This window comes from Meriones unguiculatus, chromosome 6 (assembly GCF_030254825.1).
Source record: "Meriones unguiculatus strain TT.TT164.6M chromosome 6, Bangor_MerUng_6.1, whole genome shotgun sequence".
NCBI classification, from domain to species: Eukaryota; Metazoa; Chordata; class Mammalia; order Rodentia; family Muridae; genus Meriones; species Meriones unguiculatus.
In genome coordinates, this window is record NC_083354.1 from 116,939,152 (window position 1) to 116,963,268 (window position 24,117).

General features: G+C 43.5%; 1 protein-coding gene, 1 long non-coding RNA gene and 1 other non-coding gene across 3 annotated transcripts in view; 2 read left to right on the forward strand and 1 right to left on the reverse strand.

Annotated features, from left to right (window-relative positions):
- The window catches only part of Rgs20 (regulator of G protein signaling 20), a 104,159-nt gene that overhangs the window by 6,886 nt on the left and 73,156 nt on the right, over nucleotides 1-24,117 (forward strand). Inside the window, exon 2 of the mRNA XM_060385919.1 lies at nucleotides 22,689-22,997. Coding sequence (XP_060241902.1) covers nucleotides 22,689-22,997 — 309 coding nt within the window. The remainder of the gene's footprint in view (nucleotides 1-22,688; nucleotides 22,998-24,117) is intronic.
- On the reverse strand, nucleotides 1,828-24,112 carry LOC132654755 (uncharacterized). Its single transcript, XR_009592470.1, has 3 exons — nucleotides 23,996-24,112; nucleotides 12,129-12,222; nucleotides 1,828-6,292 (listed from the first exon to the last, which is right to left on the reverse strand). It is a non-coding gene; the product is annotated as an uncharacterized LOC132654755 (long non-coding RNA).
- LOC132655041 (U6 spliceosomal RNA) lies at nucleotides 16,013-16,119 on the forward strand. Its single transcript, XR_009592623.1, has one exon. It is a non-coding gene; the product is annotated as a U6 spliceosomal RNA (small nuclear RNA).

Genomic DNA, 24,117 nt, shown 5'->3' on the forward strand with positions numbered 1-24,117 from the left:
CTGTGAAACCAGCACTTGGTAGAGGTGGAGGCAGGAGTTCAAGGCCAGCCTTGGCTACTGTGTGAGCCAGGGTTACATTTTAAGTTTTAATTACTGTGCCAAAGAGATCCATGAAGCAAAAGTACCTCCAACCTTTAAACCGCTTGTCCAAGGACAGAAGTGTCTGTTGTCTATGGGAGATAATAAGCCACATGTTTTCAGGCTCCTATCCAAGCTTGTTTCACCAACTGTACCGGGCTTGCTTGGTCACATGTAGGCAGAGGGTGTGTTGGCAGCAAGCATGTCAGATATGTGCTTGCACCTGATTGGACCTGATGGGAAATACTCGGCCTTATGGGGTTGCCTTTTTAAGCCTTTGCAAAACGTGACTCATGACCATTTTCTGGGAAGCCAGGAATAGACCTGGCCAGAGTTCATCTTCCTGTCCAGTATTTAGTTAAAGCTTGCTCCAAATTTGGCTCAAAATTGTAATAGTGGTCTTATTCTCACCGGTGGTGGAGGGGGCAAGAGATTAACACTACATAACAAATTTGATACCCTGACTCAAAAGAAGAAAAGCGAAATGTGATCTGATGTTTTTAAATACAGCATTCTTAATGAGTCTTTCTCCATAAATTAATTACCAATTTCCTAACATGGCACCGTACTGCTCCTCCACACGGTGTAGAGACATGCACCCTCATTTCCTTATCTCCATCAGATTTTTTTTCTTACTTAAGATTTTTGCTTCCTTACATGGCAAAGAGTACCGATGGGAGGCCAGATATACCCTGGGTCAGCAGCTTTCCAAGGTATAAGACATGGGAGAGAAAGAGACAGCATTACACCCAGTCTAGTGAGACCTCCATATCTGAATATAGATGTCCACCATGTGCGCAGTCTTGCCCAGTGATAAATACGGTCAGGGATGAGACAGGAGAGCTGTTTCCTTAACAGTGGTTTTTACCTCATTCCAATGCCAATGCGTTTTCAGGACACTGGTCCTAAATGCTCTCTTCTTACAGGCCTGTGTGATTCCTTGAACAGCTGATGAAACACTTACTTTGAGATCTTAAACAGTGAGTGGAGAAAAGTAAATTCCAAGGACTCCAAAGCAACTACTAAAACCACAGTGCTTTGTATACTGAAGATACTGAAGAAAAAAGACAGGAAAAATACCTTAGCAAGAAAGCAATTACCCTCGTGGCATCCAGGAACTCACCATTAATGTGTTCTGAGGGCAATAATATTCCATTCTACTTGAGAAAGGGTAAATTGCTTAGCACAAAGTGTGTCTTTTCTTTCTGAAAGTCCTCTGAAAATAACTTCATAGCAATTAAGTCTTCTGACATTCTTTAACCTATTTTGGAAAGGCTCGTCTTGAGTTTGTCGGATTCTGTCTGCATTCTGTCTGTGGCCTGCATAGTTTCCGATAGTCCAGGACTTATTGTAAGGTCTTTCCCACTGAAGCAGAAGTGGATGTACTCAACAGGCTGCAGATCCAGGGCCTTGAGCCGTCCACAACCACGCTTACATTGTTTTCCTCAGATGGGCAGCATAAACCAAAGCTTGAGAACAAAAAAGATGGCCTTCAGTGATTCAGCTATGGCCCACAGAACCCAGGACAAATTATGAAGAAAAAGAAAAAAAAAAAAAGGCGAGGGAAGAGGGCAAGTGTTGGTGGAAGGGCCGAAGGACATTATGTAACAAAATATATATGGCTTTTGTTTCCTTACATAGTATGGTAACTACAGTTAGTAATAATAAATTGTTTATTTCAAAGATACTAAAGAATTTTGAACATTCTCTATACCTCCCAAAACCACAAATAGGTGAGATAAAGCATGTTAATAAGTTTAATGATTTAATCATTTAACATGTGTTTATATATCAAAACATCGTACTGCACCACCTTATAATTACACAAAATTGCTATATTTTAGTTTAAAATAAAAATAGAAAGCGGTTTTAAGAACAAAACAAATTAAACAGAAATAAAGACAAATGGCTAGCTGCTACGGTTTGGGTGTGTTCCCCAAACTATGTGGTGGAGGCTTGATCCATAGGGTGACAGTGTTAGGACATGGGGCTTAACAGGAAATGACTGGTCATGAGGGTGTAGCCATCACAAATTAATGTCCTTGTCACAGGAGGGAGTTAATTATCACAGCAGAAGTTTGTTACAGCAATACCTTTGGATACCTTCCACCCTCTCTTGCCAGCTTGCTCTCACCTTTCCACGTTTTACCATAATACAGCATGGCACAGCAGGTGCCAGTGCCATGTCCTTGAATTTGCTAGCCTCTGAGATCGTGAGCCAAACAGACTTTCTTTCTTTTAAAATTGTCTGGTCTATAATATTCTGTGGTAGAAGCAGAAAATGTAGTAAGGTTGCATCACAACTCACACAGCCTGTCTGTATCTGCCAGGGAGGCTATCTTGTGCTAGAATGACGAACAAGACCTAAGTTATCACAGTGAGGTGAATCCCATAGCTTCACTCATCTGTACTTCACGTTCAGAACTAGGTCCATAGCCAATCGAATTGCAGAAGTGGCTGGACATGGCGAGAAGCCCAAGGTACCAGTGACATAAACACACACATAGACAGTGTATCACACCCTCCAATGAAACCACCGCTGAGCATCAGTAAACCCCATTTGAAATTCTAATTGGAACACTTACAGTTAATCTCCACATCAGTTTGACTGGACTGAGACTCACCAGAGACACATCTTTGTGCTTGTCTGAGGAGGTTGTCAAAATAGAGTAACTGATAGGGAGTGATATTATTCTGTGGGCCGAGTTCCCAAACACAAGGAAAACAAAAAAGCAAGAATGGAAAGGAAAAGCCAGCTGAATGGCAGCTGCTCTCTTCTCTGCATCCTGATCCACTCAAATATAAGCAAGCAGCTTCATGTCCTTGCTGCTGCTGCAGCTAGAGGAGGTTTCTGTCATGCCTTCCCCCACTGTAGCAGACAGCACTGTAAAATTATGAAGCCAAACAAAAACTCCTCGTAGAGTGCTTGTCTAGAAGCCCTTAGATTCAATTACAATAAAAAAATCATTACAAACACCTCAGAAAGCTGCAGTGTGATATAGATGAATTTTTACTGGTATCTTTATGAGTAAACTTAAAATAGGTTACAGAGAAACCACTTTCTTTCATTCTGTGAATAAATATAATTCAGATCAAACTTAAGCCACTTGGGATTTTATTTTCAAAAGTTCCACAGAATAGTTCATTTCTGGGAGGAGTAAGTCAGGGTTTTGTGTAGCATAGGCCAGCGTCAAATTCTCTCTAAAAATAGCCCTGAACTCCTGATCCTCTTCCCTCTACTTCCCAAGTACTGGAATGCCAGATATATGCCATATTCTAGCACTGAGGTGATTTTTATAGCAACTTTAGTAAAAATGACTAGAAGATAAATTTTTAAAGCGAAGCAAATACATTGTCAAATCATGTACATAATAGAACCCAAATCATAGACAATATCATTGATTTAATTTGACATTGCTTATGTACCAAACCATGTTTTTCTTGAGAATATATTTTGCTTATATGACTTTTCAATTTGCAACAATAAAGATTTCCAGGATTCATTTTCAAGTGACAGACTAATCTAAGGACATTTATTCAGTATCAAACTGCAAATGAACTCAACTCATAGATATATAACCTAGACATAATTTTTAGTTACTTATTTAACGTGCATATGACTGGCAAGGCATGGTTGTACACACCCTCAATCCTGCAGAGGTAGGCTTTCATGGCCACCCTGATCCATATTAGTGGGTTTCAAGAAAGACACCTTGTCTCAAAGAAGAAAAAAAAAAGAAAAAGAAAAAGAGTTCCTATGACTAGGAGATAAAAATAATCAACAAGCACACCATAGGCTGATGGCTCCAGGCCTGAACTCATGAGTATATAGAAGGTACATATACCTCAGAAGATAACTTGACACCAAAAAAGGCCCCAACTGTTCCAGCTTCATGTTCCCATCTCACACTCCCAGATAAAAACCAGGCCCAGAGGGAAGTGGTTTCTAGTCCTGGGTAAATTATTCCTGCCCACTCTACACATTTTGAAAACCTTAAAATTATCTTGTTTGTATAACACCAAGTCCTGGATAATTGGTTTCTTGTATTTCTAATCCATTATTCATAAGTTTTATAATCATAACTAAAAGAGAAGCCTATGGCTTCCTTGTCTACCCTGTATTTGGCAAAGACTGCATGGATGGGCCTTCTCCAGCCGAGGTCTAGAGTCCATAGAACACACACTCCTTAGGGCACAGATGGGGTTTGTGGTTTTTGTTCTAAGTTTTCTGTTTTCTTATGGAAGGTCAGATAGATCCAACAGGATACCTAAAGACACAAATACACAGATGTATATATAGGAACTTGGAGTTGGGAGCTATTTTCAGCCCTTCCTCAGAACCATACTCTATTTTAGTCCAAATCTCAGTTGCACCTTTCAGAAAAGTGTGAAGTTGGTATCAAACACTGTGATCCTTTCTTTCAAGCTATCTCTTATTTCATCAGTCATATTGCTTAACTATTTTTATACAACTTCATGGTCTTCAGGCTTTATTATCACAGTGTCTGCCGTTGGCTTCTTCTGTTGGTCAAAGAGAAAGTTTGATGATCCTATGGCCCCTCTCTACTTCGCAAGGTCCTCATTTTCTAAGCAGTCTTGGCCAAAAGCCAAGTTGCAAGTCTGCCTGCCTCATCCATCAGAAATGAGCCGATGAAATCACAAGGGAAAATAGGAAGTGAATGCTTTCGGATGTTAGGAAATTGAGGGCGGGGCAGAGGCCTCAGCGCACTTTCAAATTCCTTCTCCCGGAATCAAGAAGCAACCTCATTTGCTGCTTTTTGGCTCTGCACTCCATTCCATTGCAATAATGGCTTCCAGGAGCCAGCACCACCTGGGCTCTTTTCTAAAGCATAGGAAAAAAGAATAGCAAATGGCGACACCTCGTGGAAGTTCAAATATTGTGTTACTCCCAGCCAGTAAAACTCAAAATGCGATTGTCCTCACTGAAGTTAGATTACTTGAGAATTCCTTTTTTTTAAGCAGCTAAAAAGTTGTGTGATAAGAATCCTTTTGCTATAAACTGCAACAAAGGTATTAAATAAAAAAAATAATGTCTTTGGAAGTGCCAGAACTGGGTGTTTTATTCAGGTCTTAGTTGGGTTTCATTCTCTGAGTCTTGGTTTTGTCATCTATAAAATTAAGGCAATAATAACACCCACATATAAATTTTAATATGTTGCCTTGAAAAGTAATCAAACGAGCTAAGTATATCAAAATGTTGAAGTTGGGGTGTGGCTCAGTTGCATAATGCTTGCCTAGCATGCCTATGGCCCTGGATAAAATCCCCAGCATTGGAAGAAAAGCAATATAATAAACTTTAAAGACGCAGAAATGAAATATCTTCAAATGAGCTATTTCAGTGTTTTTAAAGAACCGGCAACTGTGTGTACAGGTTCCCATGAATTCCTGGGAACACCTGGAAGCCAACGTGCTTGGTTCGGCGCCAGCTCCTCTCCAGAAGCTGCAGACTTTGTTATCTCTGCCTACAAGTGGCTCTCTTGCTTACTAGGCACATGGTAGGAACCCCATAAATACCGATTAATAAATATATTAGTAGGCAAAAGAATTGTTTCCCTGCTTCATTCCCACCATAATATGTAGGGTTTTTTTTTTTTTATTTACTGACTTCTTTAAATTAAAATTGTTTTTTTAAGAAACTTCTTTCATACACTCATGTGCTCTAAAAGAAGTTGATGTAAATTATGAATCCTGACTGACTCCCAAAATGTGTCATTTCAAAACAGTGTCAACCTCCAGTTTTGTCAGGAAAAACAAAAACAAAAACAAAACAAAACAAAACAAAAAACCCTTTCAAAATGCTAAGCTTCGCAGTCTAATTCAGTCACATCCAACTCAAAGACATCAATGACTGCTTACAAATTTTTCCAGCAGCCAGGCCAGAAGAGGAAGAGAATCAGAGAACAACGGGCCAAGTAAAACTTCGCAAAGCGCACTCATTAGAACCTACTGGAGAAGCCACAAAGCCCAGACAGCCTTTTTTGAGCCCTGCTGAAAGCTGCCCTTGTTCTCGCCATCCTGTTTGTTGATTTTCTGGATCCACCGGCACGTGATTGGGAGATGCAGCCTGAAGCCACACAGGGACAAAGAAGTGTTCCCTTTGGCATCAGGCCTTTTCTGAATACCCATTATGATAAACCTCTTAACTTGTGAGGCGTGCTCATGGAACTGTGGCAGCATCCACCCAAATCTGCAACTGAAAAAAAAAAAGAAAAGATGAAATATATCTACTAAATATGTCTGCTGATGGTTATAGGCATGGTGGGTCATGCCTATAATCCAAGTTCTCTTGATATTGAAGTACAAGACACCAAGTATGAGACCATACTAGGCCACATGGTAAAACTGTCTCAAATGCTCTAATTCTATCTAAATAAGAAGCTTCACTTTGGGTTTTGGGTTTTTATTTATTCATTTATTTATTTTTATTTTATGTAAATTGGTGTTTTGATTGCATGTCTGTGTGAGGGTGTCAGATCCCCTGGTTACAAACAGTTGTGAGCTGCCATGTGGGTGCTGGGACTTGAACTTGGGTCCTCTGGCAAGAGCATTCAGTGCTCTTAACTGCCGGGCCATCTCCCAGCTCCAAGAAGCTCCACTTTGGACCTTTCCCTTTTTACAGGCTCTCTCTCCCCCTCCCTGTCCCCTTCCCCTCCCCCACCCTCTCTCTCTTTCTCTTTCTCTCTCTCTCACACTCTTGTGTGTGTGTGTGTGTGTGTGTGTATGTTACTCAAATGGGGTTGGTAAGATGGCTCAATTACTAAAGTGTTTGCTACACAAACAGAAGGACCTGAGCTTGCATCGTCAAAACCCATGTAAAGGAAAGACAAACTAGGCCCTCTCACAGCACTCCTGTAATCTCAGTGTTGAGGAAGTGAAGACAGGAGGATCCCTAAGACTCACTTGTTGTTCTAGCTAACCAGTTGGTGAGCTCCAGATTCAGGGAGAGACTCTGTTTCAAAAGAGTAAGACAACCCATCAGAATGGCCAAGATGAAAAACTCAAGCGATAACACATGCTGGAGAGGTTGTGGAGAAAGGGGAACCGTCCTCCACTGCTGGTGGGAATGTAAACTGGTACAACCACTCTGGAAAGCTATCTGGCGCTTTCTAAGACAAATAGGAATAGTGCTTCCTCCAGACCCAGCTATGCCACTGCTAGGTATATACCCAAAGTTTGTTCAATTACACAAAAAGGACACTTGCTCAACCATGTTTATAGCAGCTCTATTTGTAATAGCCAGAACCTGGAAACAACCCAGATGTCCATCAACGGTGGAATGGGTACAGAAATTGTGGTATTTTTATACAATGGAATACTACTCAGCAATCAAAAAGGAGGAAATCATGAAATTTGCAGGCAAATGGTGGGATCTAGAAAAGATCATTCTGAGTGAAATATCCCAGAAGGAGAAAGACAAACATGGGATATACTCACTTATATAGACCTATAAGATATGATAAACATAATGAAATCTATACACCTAAAAAAGATAATCAGTTGAGCGGACATGGGGTAAGATGATCAATCCTCATTTAGAAAGACTGATGGGATGTGCATTGAACGTATGACAGGAGTCTACTGAGCGCATCTGAAAGACTCTAACTAGCAGTGTTTTCAAAGCAAAGACTCATGACCAAACCTTTGGCAGAGTACAGGGAATCATAAGAAAGAAGGGGAGTTAGTCTGATGGGGAAAGAATAGGAGCTCCACAAGGACCAAATATATCTGGGCACAGGGTCTTTTCTGAGACTGACATTCAACCAAGGACCATGTATGGATATAACCTAGAACCTCCACTCAGATGTAGCCTGTGGTAGCTCAGTAACCAATTGGTTTCCCAAAGTGAGGGGAACAAGGACTATTTCTAACAGGAACTCAATGACTGGCTCTTTGGCCTCCCCACCCCCGAAGGGAGGAGCAGTCCTGTTAGGCCACAGAGGAGGGCTTTGCAGCCAGTCCTGAAGATACCTGATAAAACAGGATCAGATGAATGGGGAGGAGGTCCCCCCATCAGTGGACTTGGAAAGGGGCACGGTGGAGATGAGGGAGGGAGGGAGGGACTGGGAGGGAATGAGGGATCCGGACACGGCTGGGATACAGAGTTAATAAAATGTAACTGATAAAAAATAAATAAATAAATAAAAATCCTAAAAAAAAAAAACAAAAAACAAAAGAATAAGGCAGAGAAGCAATCGAGGAAGACACTCAATGCATACACACAAACACACAGAAGAAAAGTCAAATGCTTTTTAGAATAATGGAATTTAATCTGCTCATTATCCTGGCCAACAATTATATAATCCATGTCATATCATTTCTAATCAGTTAATAAATATTCAATGCATGTATAGTTCATTGTGCTATTATTTAAGTCTTTAAAACAAGAGGCTGAATAAGGCAAAATCCTGGCACTGTCAGAGCTTATAATCCAACTGTGAACAGAGATCTAATACACAGTAGTAAATGCTGTGATAAGAAAAAATCCAGCAGACAGCTCTCCAATTCAGGAGCACTTTCCTGAAGGAAATTAACTAAGCTAGGCCTTGAGGAACAAATAGGAGATACCCAGAGAATGAAGAAGAGGGGCAGACCAAGAAAGGTCCACGAGAGGAAACAGAAGATAAATTCCCAGGAGAGAAAACAAACAAAACCTAGAAACTGAAGGGGCATCGACCAGACTGGAGCTTTGCATTCAAAGGAGCAGTGAAAGAAAAATGGGTCCAACTCCAAGTCACCACAGCTCTTGGATGCCATATGAACTCACTTAACTTCATCCAAGAAGTAAAGAATTGGGAGCCACAAAATGATTAAAGAAGATGGTAACAAATCTCCCATGGGTGGCAGGTGGGAAGGGTAAGGATGAACAGCAATGTTTTTAGGCCAGAAACAAAGACAAGCTAGAAGGCTGTGGTGATTTCATTAAAAGGCCTGCAGAAGGCCCAGCAGAATTGTTCTGAAGCCCATGCCTGAGGAGGCAGGTTGGCTTTGGGAATTCTATTCTACTTCTCTAAAGCAAGGCCTAGGCTTTGGGCTATGAGAGTGTATTCAAAGAGAGAGCTCTGAAGCTTGGCATGACAGAATATGAGTGCCATTCTAAACCCCAGGGCAATAAGACAACTGAAGTAGATCAAGGGAATACAAATGGCAAAAAGAATTCAAAGTATCTTTATTTGCATATGATATGATTTTACACATCAAGTCCTTAAAAACTATGCCAAGAAACATATAAGTACTTTTCAGTAGAGCAGCAGGATACAAATTAACATGCAAAAATCAGTAGCCTTCCTACACAAATGACAAGCATACTGAAAAAGAAATAAGGCAAACAGTACCTTTCAGAGTAGCCTCAAAAACAAAACAAACACACAAATAATACCTTAGGATAACTCTAACAATCTAATGAAAGACTTGTATAATTAAAAACGTTAAGATGTTGAAAAAAAGGAAAGATACCAGAGGATAGAAAGATTCCCCATGCTCATGGATGGGTTCAATTAATATAGTGAAAATGGCCATGCTACCAAAAGCAATCTACAAATTCAATGCAATCTCTACCAAAATCCCAACCCATTTTTTTCACAAAAATTGAAAAAAAAGAAAAAAGAAAACTTCAACTTTTGAGAAAACAGAAAAACACCCAAGATAGCTAAAACAATCTTGGATAATAAAAGAATCATCACCCCAGATTTCAACTTCTATTACAGAGCCATAGTAATAGAAACTGTTTGGTGTTGGTATAAAAACAGACATATTGATCAATGGATTTGAATTAAAGACCTAAACACCTATGATCACCTGATTTCTTTGAGCACAAAGACATTGGAGACAGCGTATACGACAAATGGTGCTGGTCAAACTGGATAATTGCATGTAGAAGAATGCAAATAGATCCATGTTTATCACCCTGTGCAAAACTCAGCTCCACATGAACCAAGAACCTCAACCTGAGACCAGATTCCTAAAGGTGATAGAAGAGAAAGTGGGGCATAGGCTCAGATCTTTCCGAACAGGACACTGACAGCACAGACCAACAATAAAGCTGCAGTCAGCATGGTGATGCACACCTGTAATCCCAGCACTCGGGGAGGCAGAGGCAGGCAGATCTCTGCGAGTTTGAGGCCAGCCTGGTCTACCATGTCCAGGACAGCCAATATTACACAGAGAAACCCTGTCTTGAAAAACCAAAACCAAAACAAAAAGCTGAAAATCTTCTGTATAACAAAGGATACTGTCATTGCTGGTGGAAGAACAGGGTGGTACAGGCTCTGTGGAAACCAATGTGGAGGTTCCTTAGGGAAAACTTTTTATAATGCTCTTTGGCATATAGCCAAAGGATTCTACCTCTTACTACTTGCCCATCTGTGTTTATTGCTGCTATGTTCATCATAGCCAGAAATCAGAAACAGCCTAGATGTCCATCAACTGATGAGTGGGTAAGGAAAATGTGGTACATTTACACAATGAAATATTAATCAGCTATTCAAAAAATGGAAAAATTGAAATTTTCATGTAAATGGGTATATAGCCATAAAAAAGTCATCCAGACCCCAAAACACAAGTATTACATTTTTTAGGTTAGCTTTTACATTTTTGGTATGTGGCTACAATTCAGATAGCCATAGAAGCTAGGTACCTAGTAAGGGATCAGAGGGCGGGCAAGCACTCTCCCAAGGAAGAAGAAATATAATTTAGTATTATGGAAAGATAAAGGAGCAACTGGGAGTATTAAGTGGAAAGGTTGTTGAGAGAAGAATAAAGGAGGAAGTAGGTGGAGGGACAACAGACATGAAGGGCCATTTAAAACACCTATTAGTTCTTGACGTACATGCCTGCCAGATGATGGGTTAGTGTGAGCTGTTGTCATCACAGAGATAGGTCAGTCCTCCCCGGTGAGAAAGGACCTTTCCTTGATTTGTAGTGTTTAATAAATTCTTGAGCCTAGTTTTCCAGATACTAATATATATCAGGAAAATATATATGAATATAGTCATGTGAATTTATATATTCAGTCTGCTTGCACCTAATGTTTCTCCCCACTCTACACACACACACACAAAGATTGGACTAAAAGTACCTCCATTCACCTTGTCCAGATTACTATAGGTGGGACTATCTGGCAAATTGTGCCATTATAATTACTGTGACATGTGAAATTATTGTTAGTCAATAAATTCTAACATTGTGGAAAGATGCGAACATGTTCATCTATGTTTCCTGCACAATGAATCCACAACAGCTCTTCATCTATTTCCATCCCTTTTAACACTTTTGGATCAGGTCATGACCACATGTCAAAAATGTATTGCATTTCAACTGCTCTGTCTGGTGACCCTTTCCCCAACCATGCCTGTCTCTAAACAACACCAGAGGGAATGAGATCTTTCTAAAATACAGTCATGATCATATTGTCTTCTTGCTTAAAGTGTGTCAGTGGCTCATTGTAGCTGGACACCCTTCCAGCTCCAGAGGCTGACTCGGTGTGCTTGTGTCCCCTTCACTCCCCATCGGCACTCTCCACAGGAATGGATTCCAGTACTGTTTTATGCTAGTGACACATTTATATCTCCTTCCTACCAGAGTTCTGCTTTGAGCTCAAATCTCTCTTGGGGCAAACTTCCGCCATTTCCCTTTGAGTGACTCATTGGCATCTCAAAAACCTGTCTTTCTCAATTTCTTCATTTCTGCAAGCCAACCAGCTGTTCAAGAGAAAGGGAAAGCACTGGAAATCAAGTTTAATTCCCCTTTGACTAGCCTGTTCATGTAATTCACCTAGAGTCCTATTAATTCCACCTCTAAACGTTGCACCAAATTTATCTGTTCACATTTTTACTGCCCTTACCTGCCTAGATCATCATCTCTCACGTAGACCAGTTTAAAGCCTCATTGTTTTTTTTTTTTACCTACCTTTGCCTCATCCCCCAGTTCAGTCTAGTTTACAGAATAGCAATCAGATTGTGTCATTTGCTTCCTTTCAGCTTTTTAGTGACTTCTTTAAATAAATATAAAATCTTTAAAATTGATCCATTTACCTGGTTTGTTCTGTATGGACTGTTCCTGCCCTCTAATTGATCATATGGTCACAAAAGATGCCCATTTTCTTTCTTACTCACTTGGAATTCAAGCCTTTAGGGAAAAAAATAGAAGACATAACACAAATAGTGTTGAAAGAATGACTAAGAAGGGTACGGTGATACATGTTTGTAATACTAGCATTTGGAAGGATAATGCTGCAGGGTTCTAAGTGTGAGGCTACCCTAGGTTACATATGGAGACCTTGTGTTTCAGTCAGTGTTCTACAGCAGTGAAGAGACCCTGTGATGATGGCAACCCTTATACAGAAAAGCATTTAACTGGGGCTTGCTTACAGCTCAGAGGTTCAGCTCATTATCAGTGTGTTTGGAAGCATGGCAGCATTCAGGCAGACATGGTGCTGGAGAAGGAGCTGAGAGTTCCACATCTGGATCTGCAGGCAGCAGGAAGAGAGAGCCACTAGAGCTCAAAGCCCATCCCCCAAGTGTCACACTTCCTCAAACAGGGCCATACCTCCTAACCATTTCAAATAGTTCCATTCCCTAAGCATTCAAATATATGGATCTATGGAGGCCACTCTTCTTCAAACCACGACATTCCACTTCTTGTCTTCCATAGGCTGGTAGGTATATCATAATGAAAAATGGATTCAGTCCAACTTTAAAAGTCCCCATACTATAAAAGTCTCAATGGTGTTCAAAAGTCCAAACTTAGGGCTGGAGAAATGGCTCAGCGGTTAAGAGCACTGTCTGCTCTTCCAGAGGTCTTGAGTTCAATTCTTGGCGACCACACGGGGGCTCTATAATGTGATCTGAGGCCCTCTTCTGGCATGTAGGTGTACCTGCAAACAGGGTACTCATATACATTAAATAAATTAATTAAATAAATCTAAAAATACAAAGTTCAAAGTCTTTTCTGAGACTCCTGACAATCTCTTAACTGTAACCCCCTATTTAAAAAATAAAAAGCAGGGACTGGAGAGATGGCTCAGTGGTTAAGGGTGCTGTCTAATCTTCCAAAGGACCTGGGTTCAATTCCCAGCACTTACATGGCAGCTCACAACTGTCTGTAACAGATCTGATACCTTTACCCTAATGTGCATAAAAAAATAAAAAATAAATTATAAAAGAAAAGCAGATCAGATACCTACAGCATACAATGGCATCTAATATACATTACCATATTATACCATATTATATATGGTATAATATATACCATATAATATAATATATGGGGGGAGGGAACAGAGTGAGGAAACACTGGACAAAGCAAAATCGAAAACGAGCTGTGCAAACTCAGAGTTATCCATCTCCACATCTGATGTCGCCATACTCTTAAGATCTCCAACTCCTTTTAGCTTTGTTAGCTGCAACACACTTGTGTTGTGGTTCCGCATCTTGCTTGGTGTCCCAGGACTCTGGCATCTTCAACATCTTGGGTCTCCAATGAAATCCAGACTTTGCTTTCACAGCTTCCCCTGGATCTTCTCTGGAGCTCCATGTAGAAATGCCCCTGACACATAGATGACCTCAGTAGTTTTCTTTAGCCCACGGAGGGAGAACCCACAACCCCTTTCTTGTATCCTTGACTCTAGTGTCAGAACTACATGGTGAAAGCTGCCAAGTTCTACTGCATGTTGGGACTGGAACATGAAACCCTCGTTCAATCACATCTGCATCACTATTCTGTTGTCAATGGTTTCCTTCGCTGCTTAAGCTTTTCTTTAATTCCTTGTCATTTTTTGGAAGCTTAGCTGGGTAGGATCTTGCTGGGAGGTTACCAGTCTCTTTATTTCATTTAGCATCAGACCCTTCTTTTTTTTTAATTAAAGTTTTATTTATTTTTTAGATGTTTTATATTTTTATTATTATTTTTATTATTTATTTATTTTTAACTTTTATTAATTACACTTTATTCACTTTGTATCCCCCCATAAACCCCACCCTCCTCCCCTCCCAATCCGACCCTCCCTCCCCCTTCTTCATGCATGCCCTTCCCCCAGTCCACTGATAGGGGAGGTCCCCCTCTCCTTCCTTCTGATCCTAGTCTATCACTTCAGACCCTTCTTTAAACTGGTAACTCCCAGAGCTCTTGATTTAGCTTTGTTAGACCTCCTGATGCTTCTTTTCTCTTCAAACTGTACATTTTGTATTTTTCCTTGCTCGGTTTGCTCTTTTCATCATATATCTACATAAGAGTGACTATTAATAATCACATGACAGGGTCAGTATTAGCCTGTCTGGAAATCTCTTCTGCAAACACCATTAACCCAAAACTCTACAATTTAGCCTTAGGTCGAATTTTTGGACAAGGGCAGAAAGCAGCCACGTTTTTCACCATAATATCAAATGAACAGACTCTAGGCCACTTACTAATATTCTTCACTGAAACCTCTTGAGTCAGGCCCTGTTGTTCTGCAGTGCTTTCAGCATCAGTGTGTTCCATGATCCTACTAGTATGGCCCATTAATCCCTTCTTAGTTCAACTGCTTTTCTAATCCAGAGGCCCAAAGTCCACATCCTGCCAACAAGCAGCATAGTCAGGCCAGGCATAGCAATACTCCACTCCCTGTTCCCAACTTCTGTCTTAGTCAGTGTTCTATTGCTGTGAAGAGACACCATGACCATGCCAACTCTTATAAAGGAAAGCATTTAACTGGGGCTGGCTTACAGTTCAGAGGTTCAGTTCATTATCAGAATGGTAGAAAGCATGGTGGATACACAGACAGACATGGTGCTGGAGAAGGAACTAAGAGTTCTACAATTGGATCCACAGGCAGCAAGAAAAGAAAGCCATTGAGCCTGGCTTGAGCTTTTGAAACCTCAAAGCCCACCCCCAGTAACACACTTCCTCCAACAAAGCCACACCTCCTAAACTTTTAAAATAGTGCCACTTCCTAAGCATTCATATCTATCTATCTATCTATCTATCTATCTATCTATCTATCTATCTATCTCTACATATATATATGAACCTTTGGGCGCCATTCTTATTCAAACCATCTCATCTTGTTGTTTAAAGAAAGAAAGAAAGAAAAAAGCAATGAAAGTGTAGTAGCATGACACAGCCTTCTACCTTTCTTACCCAGTCTCTGCCTGTCTGTTTCGGGTGTTTCTTTCTACTTGCCCATGCTGTACTCTACTTTTCAGTAAATACCAGGCAGGGTGTATCTTACAAACACTCTGAATGATGACAGCATACGTAAAAATGAGAGAACCAAACAGAGCGAAAGCTCGGTGACGGAAGGAGCACTGAAGTTGCTGTGCCCTCCCTTTGTTCCTGGTGGGCTGGAAGCTTACACCTGGAAGAATGTGCTTGGTCCCTTGCTTGTTTGTATGTTCAAGTCTAGGAATGGGCTCAGGCTTTGCACACCCTAGCAAGTGCTCTGCCACTGAGCTATATCTCTCTCCTCTTATTTTAGAGGTGATTTTGTTCATTGCAGTGAAGGAGAAGTAAAACACACTTCACAGTCTTTGCCATGTTAGCTATATGATCCAGTGGCGTTAGCTTATATATCATGTTTCCTACACATTACCACCATCTACTTCTAAACAGGAATTCTACGACTGTCCAGCAGTAACTTCATTCTCCCATCTCTTCATCCCCTTGAACCTCTATTCTACTTTCTGCCTCTCAAAATTTTCGTGTTCTTGGTAACTCACATGAATGTAAATCTTTCAATATTTGTCTTTCTGTATCTGGTCTCTTTCACTTAGCATAAAATGTTCAAGACTCATCTAAATTGTAACCTATGTAAAAATCCTGGGCCCTCTCTGGCTGAATAATTTTTATTTATTTGTAGTTCATTTGACCTCTGACTATTTATTGAGCCTTTTATCGAGGATTAAGCACTGGTTTTAGTACTATCAAGAGAGTAATAAATGTGCTCCCTTCAGCAACACATATACTAAAATTGGAACAATGCATAGAAGATTAGTTTGGCCCCTATGCAAGGATGACACACAAATTCGTGAAGCATTCCATATTTGTATAAAATACATTTGTATTTTAAAAAGCAATAAATCCAAAAGGCAAGATTCTTTTTCCTATACTGTAGTTAGTTTTATTTAAATTTATTTTTTTATAGTTTATTCACTTTGCATCCCAATTGTAGCCCCCTTTCTTGTCTCCTCTTGCTCCCATCCTCCCTCCCTCTTTCCCCCATTCCTCTACCCTATTTCTCAGATTCCTAATACTTTTTTTCACAAGTACTTAAACATGTACATGTGTATATACATGAGGGGTGTGTGTGTGTGTGTGTGTGTGTGTGTGTGTGTTGGAAAGATTTATTTTAAGGTTCAGGAAGTTGGGAACACTGGGAAACAAGACAACAGCTTACAAATTCAAATAAGAACTGACGCTTCAGTCCTGATTCTGAAATCTGCAGGACAGGACAAGCAAGCTGGAAACTCAGTTTCTGTGTTGCAATCTGGAGGTCAAATTCCTTTTGAGGGAGAACCTGTCCTAGGCCTCTTCTGAGCTCTAGTGTCTTGCTAAGGATCGCTGGCATTGCTGGGGTTATAGACGTATCACCTGGATCTGTCTCCATGACTACACAGCATTCTCCCTTGTGCAAAGGGTAGGTCCAGATTTCTCCTTTCTATAAGAGACCACTCGGTGGAATAAGGCCATTCTCCCCGGGCATGACCTCACCTTGACTAACAACATTTGCAACAACTCTGCTTACAAGTAAGGTCATATCCTGAGGTGCTCAGGGTTCAAATTGCTAGACATAAACTGGGAATGGTCAAGTCAGCTGGAAACATGGGGTGATCTGGGAATACAAAGAGTTATTAGACAGTGAATTTTGAAAAACAGCAGCCAGGGGACTAGAATAGGGCTCAGTGGCAGGCACCTGTGTAGCACGTACATGCCTTGTGTTCATTTTCCATCATCAAGGAGGTTGGGGGGGCAGGGGCCAAAAGCTGAACAAAACAATCAAGCTGTGAAGACTCCTCCTTGAGAAGCCCACATTAATGCTCTTAGGCCTGCCTTACTGTTTCCTAGGTTAAGTGACTCTCGTTCTATTAACAACTAAGCCTGGTGGCCAACTGTTGGGCAGAGTGAATGGAATCTTATGTAAGAAGTGGGAAATAATAAGATCTGGAGAGGACAGGGTCTCCACAAGGAGAGCAACAGAACAAGAAAATTTGAACACAGGGAACTTCCCAGAGACTCATACTCCAACCAAGGACTATTCATGGAGATAGCCTAGAACCCCTGCACAGATGTAGCCCATGGCAGTTCAGTGTCCAAGTGGGTTACATAGTAAGGTGAAGAGGGACTGTCTCTGACATAATCTGATTGGCCTGCTCTTTGATCACCTCCCCCTAAGGGGGGAGCAGCCTTACCAGGCCACAGAAGAGGACAAAGCAGCCACTTTTGATGAGAACTGATAGACTAAGATCAGAAAGGAGAGGAGAACCTCCCCTATCAGTGGACTTGGGGAGGGGCATGCATGCAGAAAAGGGAGGGAGGGTGGGATTAGGAGGGGAGGAGGGAGGGCCTTATGGGGGATACAAAATAAATAAAGTATAATTATTAAAAAAAGAAATAAAAAGTGCAAAAAATGTTTTTGTAATAAACTTCAACTCTGCTTTAGAAAAAGGATAAACAGGTTGACACTTCCTGGTCTAATTAAAGATGTCAAAAGGAGAAGATGAGGAGGATCAGGAGTTTACTCTATTTTGATTCCTACAACAAAATAAAGAATAGACATTTTTTGGCAACTGGAAAGTCCAGGAACATATTTCCAGCTTCTGCACTGTATCTAGTGAGAACTCCTGCTGCACCATAACATACCGGAAGGTATCACACGACAAGACAGAGCAAGTCAGCTAGAAAGAACTCAGTTTAGTAACTCAGTCTAGATATTCTAAGACCTTCATGATCAAGTCTTTTTCTAAAGGTCCTGGACACACTGAAACCATGGGGACATAACAAATACTCTAACTCCCACTTTCTCTCCTAAGCCCTGTACTTGGTAAATTATGGTGCAGATGGGTCCAGCTGTCTCTGAAGTTAATTGGAAGAAGGAGATTTGAGTGTTGTCTGTCCCAGCTTACATGGCCCCTAAGTAGCTCACTTCTGCCCCACTCTCCTCTATCCTTTGCCCCTCCTTCCTCATCATCATTATTTTCATTATACAACGTCTCTACAACTTCTCCACACAGGTCTTAGGCATAAACACATTTTAAAAGTCATTAAATAATATGTGAAGTCAGAACTAATTATGAGCTGTAGAAATATTGCTTTAAGTCATTGTGCTTCTAGAAGAAACATGGACATTTTAAGTAAATGCAAACATAAGCATGCTGTTAATGGTTGTGTGGTCCTTGGATTAATAATACTCTGTGGCTCTTTTAGCCACATTCTGCTTGAGGCATCATCTCCCTATCTGCCCAGTTTATACCACTACATGCAAAATCTGGCTTTCTACTTCTTGATTGCTGTCTGCTGGATACTCTGGGTTCCAGAAAAAGAATGATGTTCATGTTTCCAATAGCAGAAAAATTAAAAATGCAATGTATGTCTAAACCACAGCAAAAGAGTATTTTAAACATAAAATTTTGGAGAAAATACATTAATTCATAAAACAAAAACTAATTTTGAACTCTGTCTTTTGGTTTTTCAAGGCAGGGTTTCTCTGTGTAGCCACGGCTGTCCTGAACTCACTTTATAGCCCTTGCTGGCCTCAACTCAGGGAGAGTCACCTGCCTCTGCCTCCCTGGGATTATAGGCATGTGCCACCAGCTGGGTTTCAAACTCTGTCTTAACTGAGATTTTTAACTCTACAGATGCTTAGCCTGTTTTGGGAAAAGGGTAGTTTAATTTGCCATGGGCTTTTCCTCTGTGAAGCGCTACTGTTTAAATGCAAAATAAGAACCTCTGTTTGCCTGGGAATCCGGGAGGTATTGTACACATTGATTTGAGTGTGTCTCTTCGCCTGTGCAGAAAGCCATTGTGATTGTCTTCAATAGACAATATGATTAATTAGGAAGGTCACTGTTCAGTCCGCATAGAGCCTCTATCTGATCCTTAAAGGCTTTCAGGATTACAGATTGCACTTGTGACTAATGTTACAGAGACCTCAGACTGACACTTATTATGTGGCTGAAAGGGGCTCCAGACAGTGCAGAGGAGTGGGGAGTTGGGGGCCAGGACCAGACAGCTGAGAGTCTTTTCTGAGATAACTTTTCCTAGATCGAATTTTGTGGCTGCATCAACACTCCGTGGCTCTCTCTGTCCTTGCTACTGGAGCCTAAAGATCACCACCACCCCAGCCGACCTCACTTGTGCCTGCAGTCCTGCCCAGGTTCCCAGGGCCTAGGGCTAGAACTGGTGGGCCAACTGGTCTCTAGCTGAGCAAATGAGCATAAACTTTGCTTCTCTGGGATCTGTTAGGACATTTTTTTATTCTCTCTGAACACTTCACAGCTCCCTCAAAAGAGTCTCTGTGTTGAAGCAGAGGACCGGAGCGAAATGCCTAATGAAGCATACCCAAGGAAGGGGCTTGAGAGAGACCGGGGAGACTGACAGGCGCAGGGGCCATGGGGGGGAGGAGGAGAGGGGGAGAGGGAGGAAGTCTTTACTCAACAGAAGCTGGTGATACCAAACTCTGCCATCTACGATCTACAAACGGCCCAAAGCTGCTGCTTCTTCTTCTGGCCCTTGGAGGCTGTCCAAACTCTTGAGTTTCGGAAGTGTGCCTGGCACTGTCAGCATTTTCAGTGTTCTAACTTCCCTGTGTGTGGGCGTGTAGCAAAGGCTGAATGAGGCTGGGCACAGTCCGGGTGTAGGTTGCTGGGAAGGAGCCAGCCCTGTTTTAATTTTGTAGTTGCTAGCTTCACCCAGTTGCTGGCTTCCTGCACAGGTTGGTAGCATCATCTAGGACCACTCTGCACCTGAGGAGACAGGAGCAGGTGTGGCCCAGACCAGTGGTAGCAGCACTGCCCAGGTCCCGCCCCTCAGTGCAGCCAAGTGTGTTGCTGTGCATTGAACACCTCTCCTAACACAGAGAGAAACAGACAGACAGACAGACAGAAACACAGACACAGAGAGAATGAGAGACAGACAGAGACAGAGGCAGAGAGAGAGAAAGAGGGGGGGGAGGGCTATGTCCACTGCTCCTTCCAGGTGAGTGTCTGGGTGAGTTCTCCAAAAGGCTCATTTGCCCTCCACAAATGAGCTGTTTGAAGCTCCCGGTAAACCTCCAGGGCTCTCAGCTCCATCTGCTGAAATAAATGCACCGTGGCTGAAGGCAGGGGCAGGCACGGGAAGCTGGAGAATGAAGGTTCTAGAATGATCCCATTCCCCCAAGAGACGGTCGCGAAGGAAAGCAACACAGAGTGTACTCACTCCGAAACCCAGATCAACTCTCCCGCGCATACAAACGACAGAGACAATCAGCCAGCTCTCTCTGCTGCTTCCCAAAAAAGGCCTCATGAATGAGAATGGGTTGCTAGGTTTCCCTGCCGCCCTGCCCTTCCCCCCACCACCCTGACACACACACACACACACACACACACACACACACACACACACACACACACACACACACACACACACACACACTCCCTTCCCACAAGTTTTCCACCGCCTTAAGAAAACAGGCAGGCCTGGTGACTATGAAGTCTGGGAACCCAGCCAGGCCCAGGAGCGCCCGCGGCCGCTCCCGCCTTCAGGACCCTGGAGAGCGCCCGCGCCTCGCCCCTGGGACCTGAGCCCAGCTGTCCTTGGCGCTCTCCCCGTGGGAGCCCCAACACACTGTCACTTTTTATTCGTGGCTTCCCGCCTCTCCCTTCACTTTTCCTGGCAACCACTACTCTTTTTTTTTTTTTTTTTCAAAGACAGATTGAAATGTTTTTGTGTTTTGTTTGAGGGAGGTGTTTGGATTGGCAGAGTTAGGTTCCGGTTTGTACACTACACTAAACGTTAAGGCAAGAAGCTAAGAAGGGCTTAAAGATGGAAGCCCTGGCCTTCAAGCAGAAGTAAGGCGCAGTGTGGCACATTCCTGTAATTCTCACACTCGGGAAGCTGAAGACAGAGAATGGAAAGCTTAAGACCGGCCTGAGCTACTCAGAAAGGGATTGTCTCAGCAAAACAAACAAACAAACAAAGACAAATATTTTTAAAGCAATATTTTTTTGACACATGATTCCTTTTGGCAATCCTACTCCAAAACCTCCTCCTCCACCACCACCTCCTCCTCCTCTGCCGCTCCTTGTCTGAGACACGTTCTCAGGTTGTTGTGTAGCTAGCTTATGCTAACCTCAGACTCACTAAGTCAAGGATGAACTTGCCTCCCCAGTGCTGGGTTGGTTACTGTCCGAGGGCAGTTTTGCTATGCTGAGCCTAGGGCTTCTAGCATGCCTGGTAAACAGTCTGAGCTACATCCCTGCCTTATCTCAGTACGTCTTAATTCTCCCACTAAGGCAAGAATACTTAGAGTTTATAATTAAAGGTTTTTTTTTTCTTTTTTGTTTTTTTAAAACAAGCCTATCTGCACTCTCTACATAGCTCTGGCTGTCCTGAAATTTGCTGTGTATACCAGGCTGGCCTTGAACTCACAGAGATCTGCCTGCCCATGTGCTGGGATTAAGGGCATGCGCCACCCTCTCTCCCCTGTTAAAGATTCTTTTTAAAGGACTGATTCCATTCTTTCATTTCTAAAAAAAGAAAGTGGATAAAGTCGAAAATTAAAGTTCCGTTTCCACAGGTGCAGGTAGTTAGTGAAAAGGCTGTTTCTAGGACCCAGTACTCACAAGTTCTACTCTAAATAGGCCCGAGAATGATATTTTTTTTAACTTTCAAAGAAAAAAAAAAGTATATTTACTTTCGCCCTCTTTAATGCAAAGTCTCATAGGAATACAGAAGAACTCTGAAAATAAGGTGTACACATGAAGTTCAAAAAAGAGGCCTGCAGGAGGAATGCTTACAAAACAGAATCCAGGTCCCCTCCACTCCACTGAATCCTAAGGCCAAATTGGTCCCTTCCCTGCACCTCCCCCACCCTCCACCCACACACCCCCATCCCCGCTCCCTGCACCTCTCCCACAGCAAAAGGTGAGTCTGGCATTCTTCGACCACCTGCATCTACCATCCAAGTCCCACGTAACAGCTACCTCAGTGGGACCTGGTAAGCAAGAGGAAGAATCGCAAAAATGAATAGATGGGAACTAAGCCTTCCCACACAGGCACACCAGGTTTAACGCGCATACAGATCCCACGGGGGTGTAAATGTGCAGATTCTGCTGAAGTAGGCTCTAGGATAGGGACACAAATGTCTCGTTCCTCTGGGCATTAGGTATTGGCAACAGCTGCTGGTCCAGGGACCACAACATTTAGCAGCGGAGTGTTAGAGGAGGGGAGACTGGAAGGAAAACCTCTAACCTGGCGCTTGCTTTTTCTTTTTGCCTTCACCTTCTCTTGCACCCCCCAAAGCAAATTCTCAGAATACTTCTGCAAGCTCTCAAGTAGGTGACTGAAGACGATGGTAACGCTGTGCTGGTTTTGTTTCTCCCGTGCCCCACGCCCTTCCCGTTGTCCACCCTGCACAGCTCCCGGACTCGCCCGCCGTGCCTGCGCTGCTCCGCCACCTTTCTAGCCTGCTCTCCTTCGCAACGCGCTTCTTCTCGCGTCTTCTGCGACGACCCCCTCCCGCGGCCCGCCGGCGACCCTGGGACTTCTCCTATCCGCTGCCCGCCTGGCTGACCGCCTGGCTGGCTCCAGCACCCCGCCACCTCCTGCTCCTGCTTGCGGCCTCAATGGCACTGCCAGGCCGGCCTCTGAGGGGTCGCCGTCTGAAGCTGGCTAGTCTAAAGCCCGGAGAAGAAGACGTCTGCGCTGGGAAGAGTTCGCCAGAGTCCGTGAGTACTCGGGACTCCGCCAAACCCATCCTCGGCCTCCGGGGTGCCCAGCCTTTCCCATTCGCCCTAACCCCACTGACCCAGCCCACCCCGGGCTGACACCCGGATATTGGAAGGTCGGCACAGAGCTGGGCACGCTGAAGGACAGGGCACCTGCGGCTCTCCGACACTCCCACATCCGCGCAGGCACCAGAAGCCACTTTCTCCCGAGCCGTCAGTTGCCCTGGAAGAGGGAGGAAGCCCTCTACCGCCTCCGAGGATCCCTCCCAACTGTAGTTGCAGCTGCCTCCTCCAGGCTCTCCGAGCATCCCCACGCGCCGCCACCGCCCGCACCCCCACTCCTCTGCCCTCTCTTGAGGGAGAGGGAGGAAATGACGTGATGTTATTTTTGTGTCAGGTCACTTTGCTGCTTTAGCGTGGCCCTCCGAGCTCAGGCGCGCTGCCCAAGGGGCCCGCTCCAAGGGTTCCTCCGCGGGCCGCGGCGACCCCAGGCGCTGGGCGTCCAGGTTCTGGGACCGCACCCGGCTTCCCCTCCCACCTCCACGGAGCCCCTGGGGAGAAGGGTGACTGCCAGGAGACTGCGCGAGACGGGAGTGCAAGCTTAGGTTTTTCCCCACACTCCACCCTGCCAACCCAGTCGCCAGGTGGGGCCGTCCGACCGGGGCTGGCCCGGCCCGGGTAGGACCATTGTCTAGAGAGAGAGACAGACGAGAGACAGACAGAGAGAGAGAGACACACACACACACACAGAGACAGAGAGAGAGAGAGACAGAGAGAGAGAGAGAGAGAGAGAGAGAGAGAGAGAGAGAGAGAGAGAGAGAGAGAGAGAGAGAGCTGTCTAGAGAGGCTGTACTGAGAGTGTTAGGGGCAGAGGTCAGAGGCTCTAGGGGCAGAGGTCACAGTGGGGGTTGTCCTGCAGAGGAAGGAGGGTCACATGCGCCACCCAGGCGTACGGAGCGTCGGCCCCTTTCCCGGACCTCTCCCCAACCTACGCCTACCTCCCAGCATCTCTTCATTCACAAAGTCCCAGCACTCATTCACGCGCTCTGAACGGGCTCCCCGCTAGCTAAGGCAGGGGAATAAAGAAGGCTTCGCAGGCTCCCTCCGAGCTCGCCGCGCC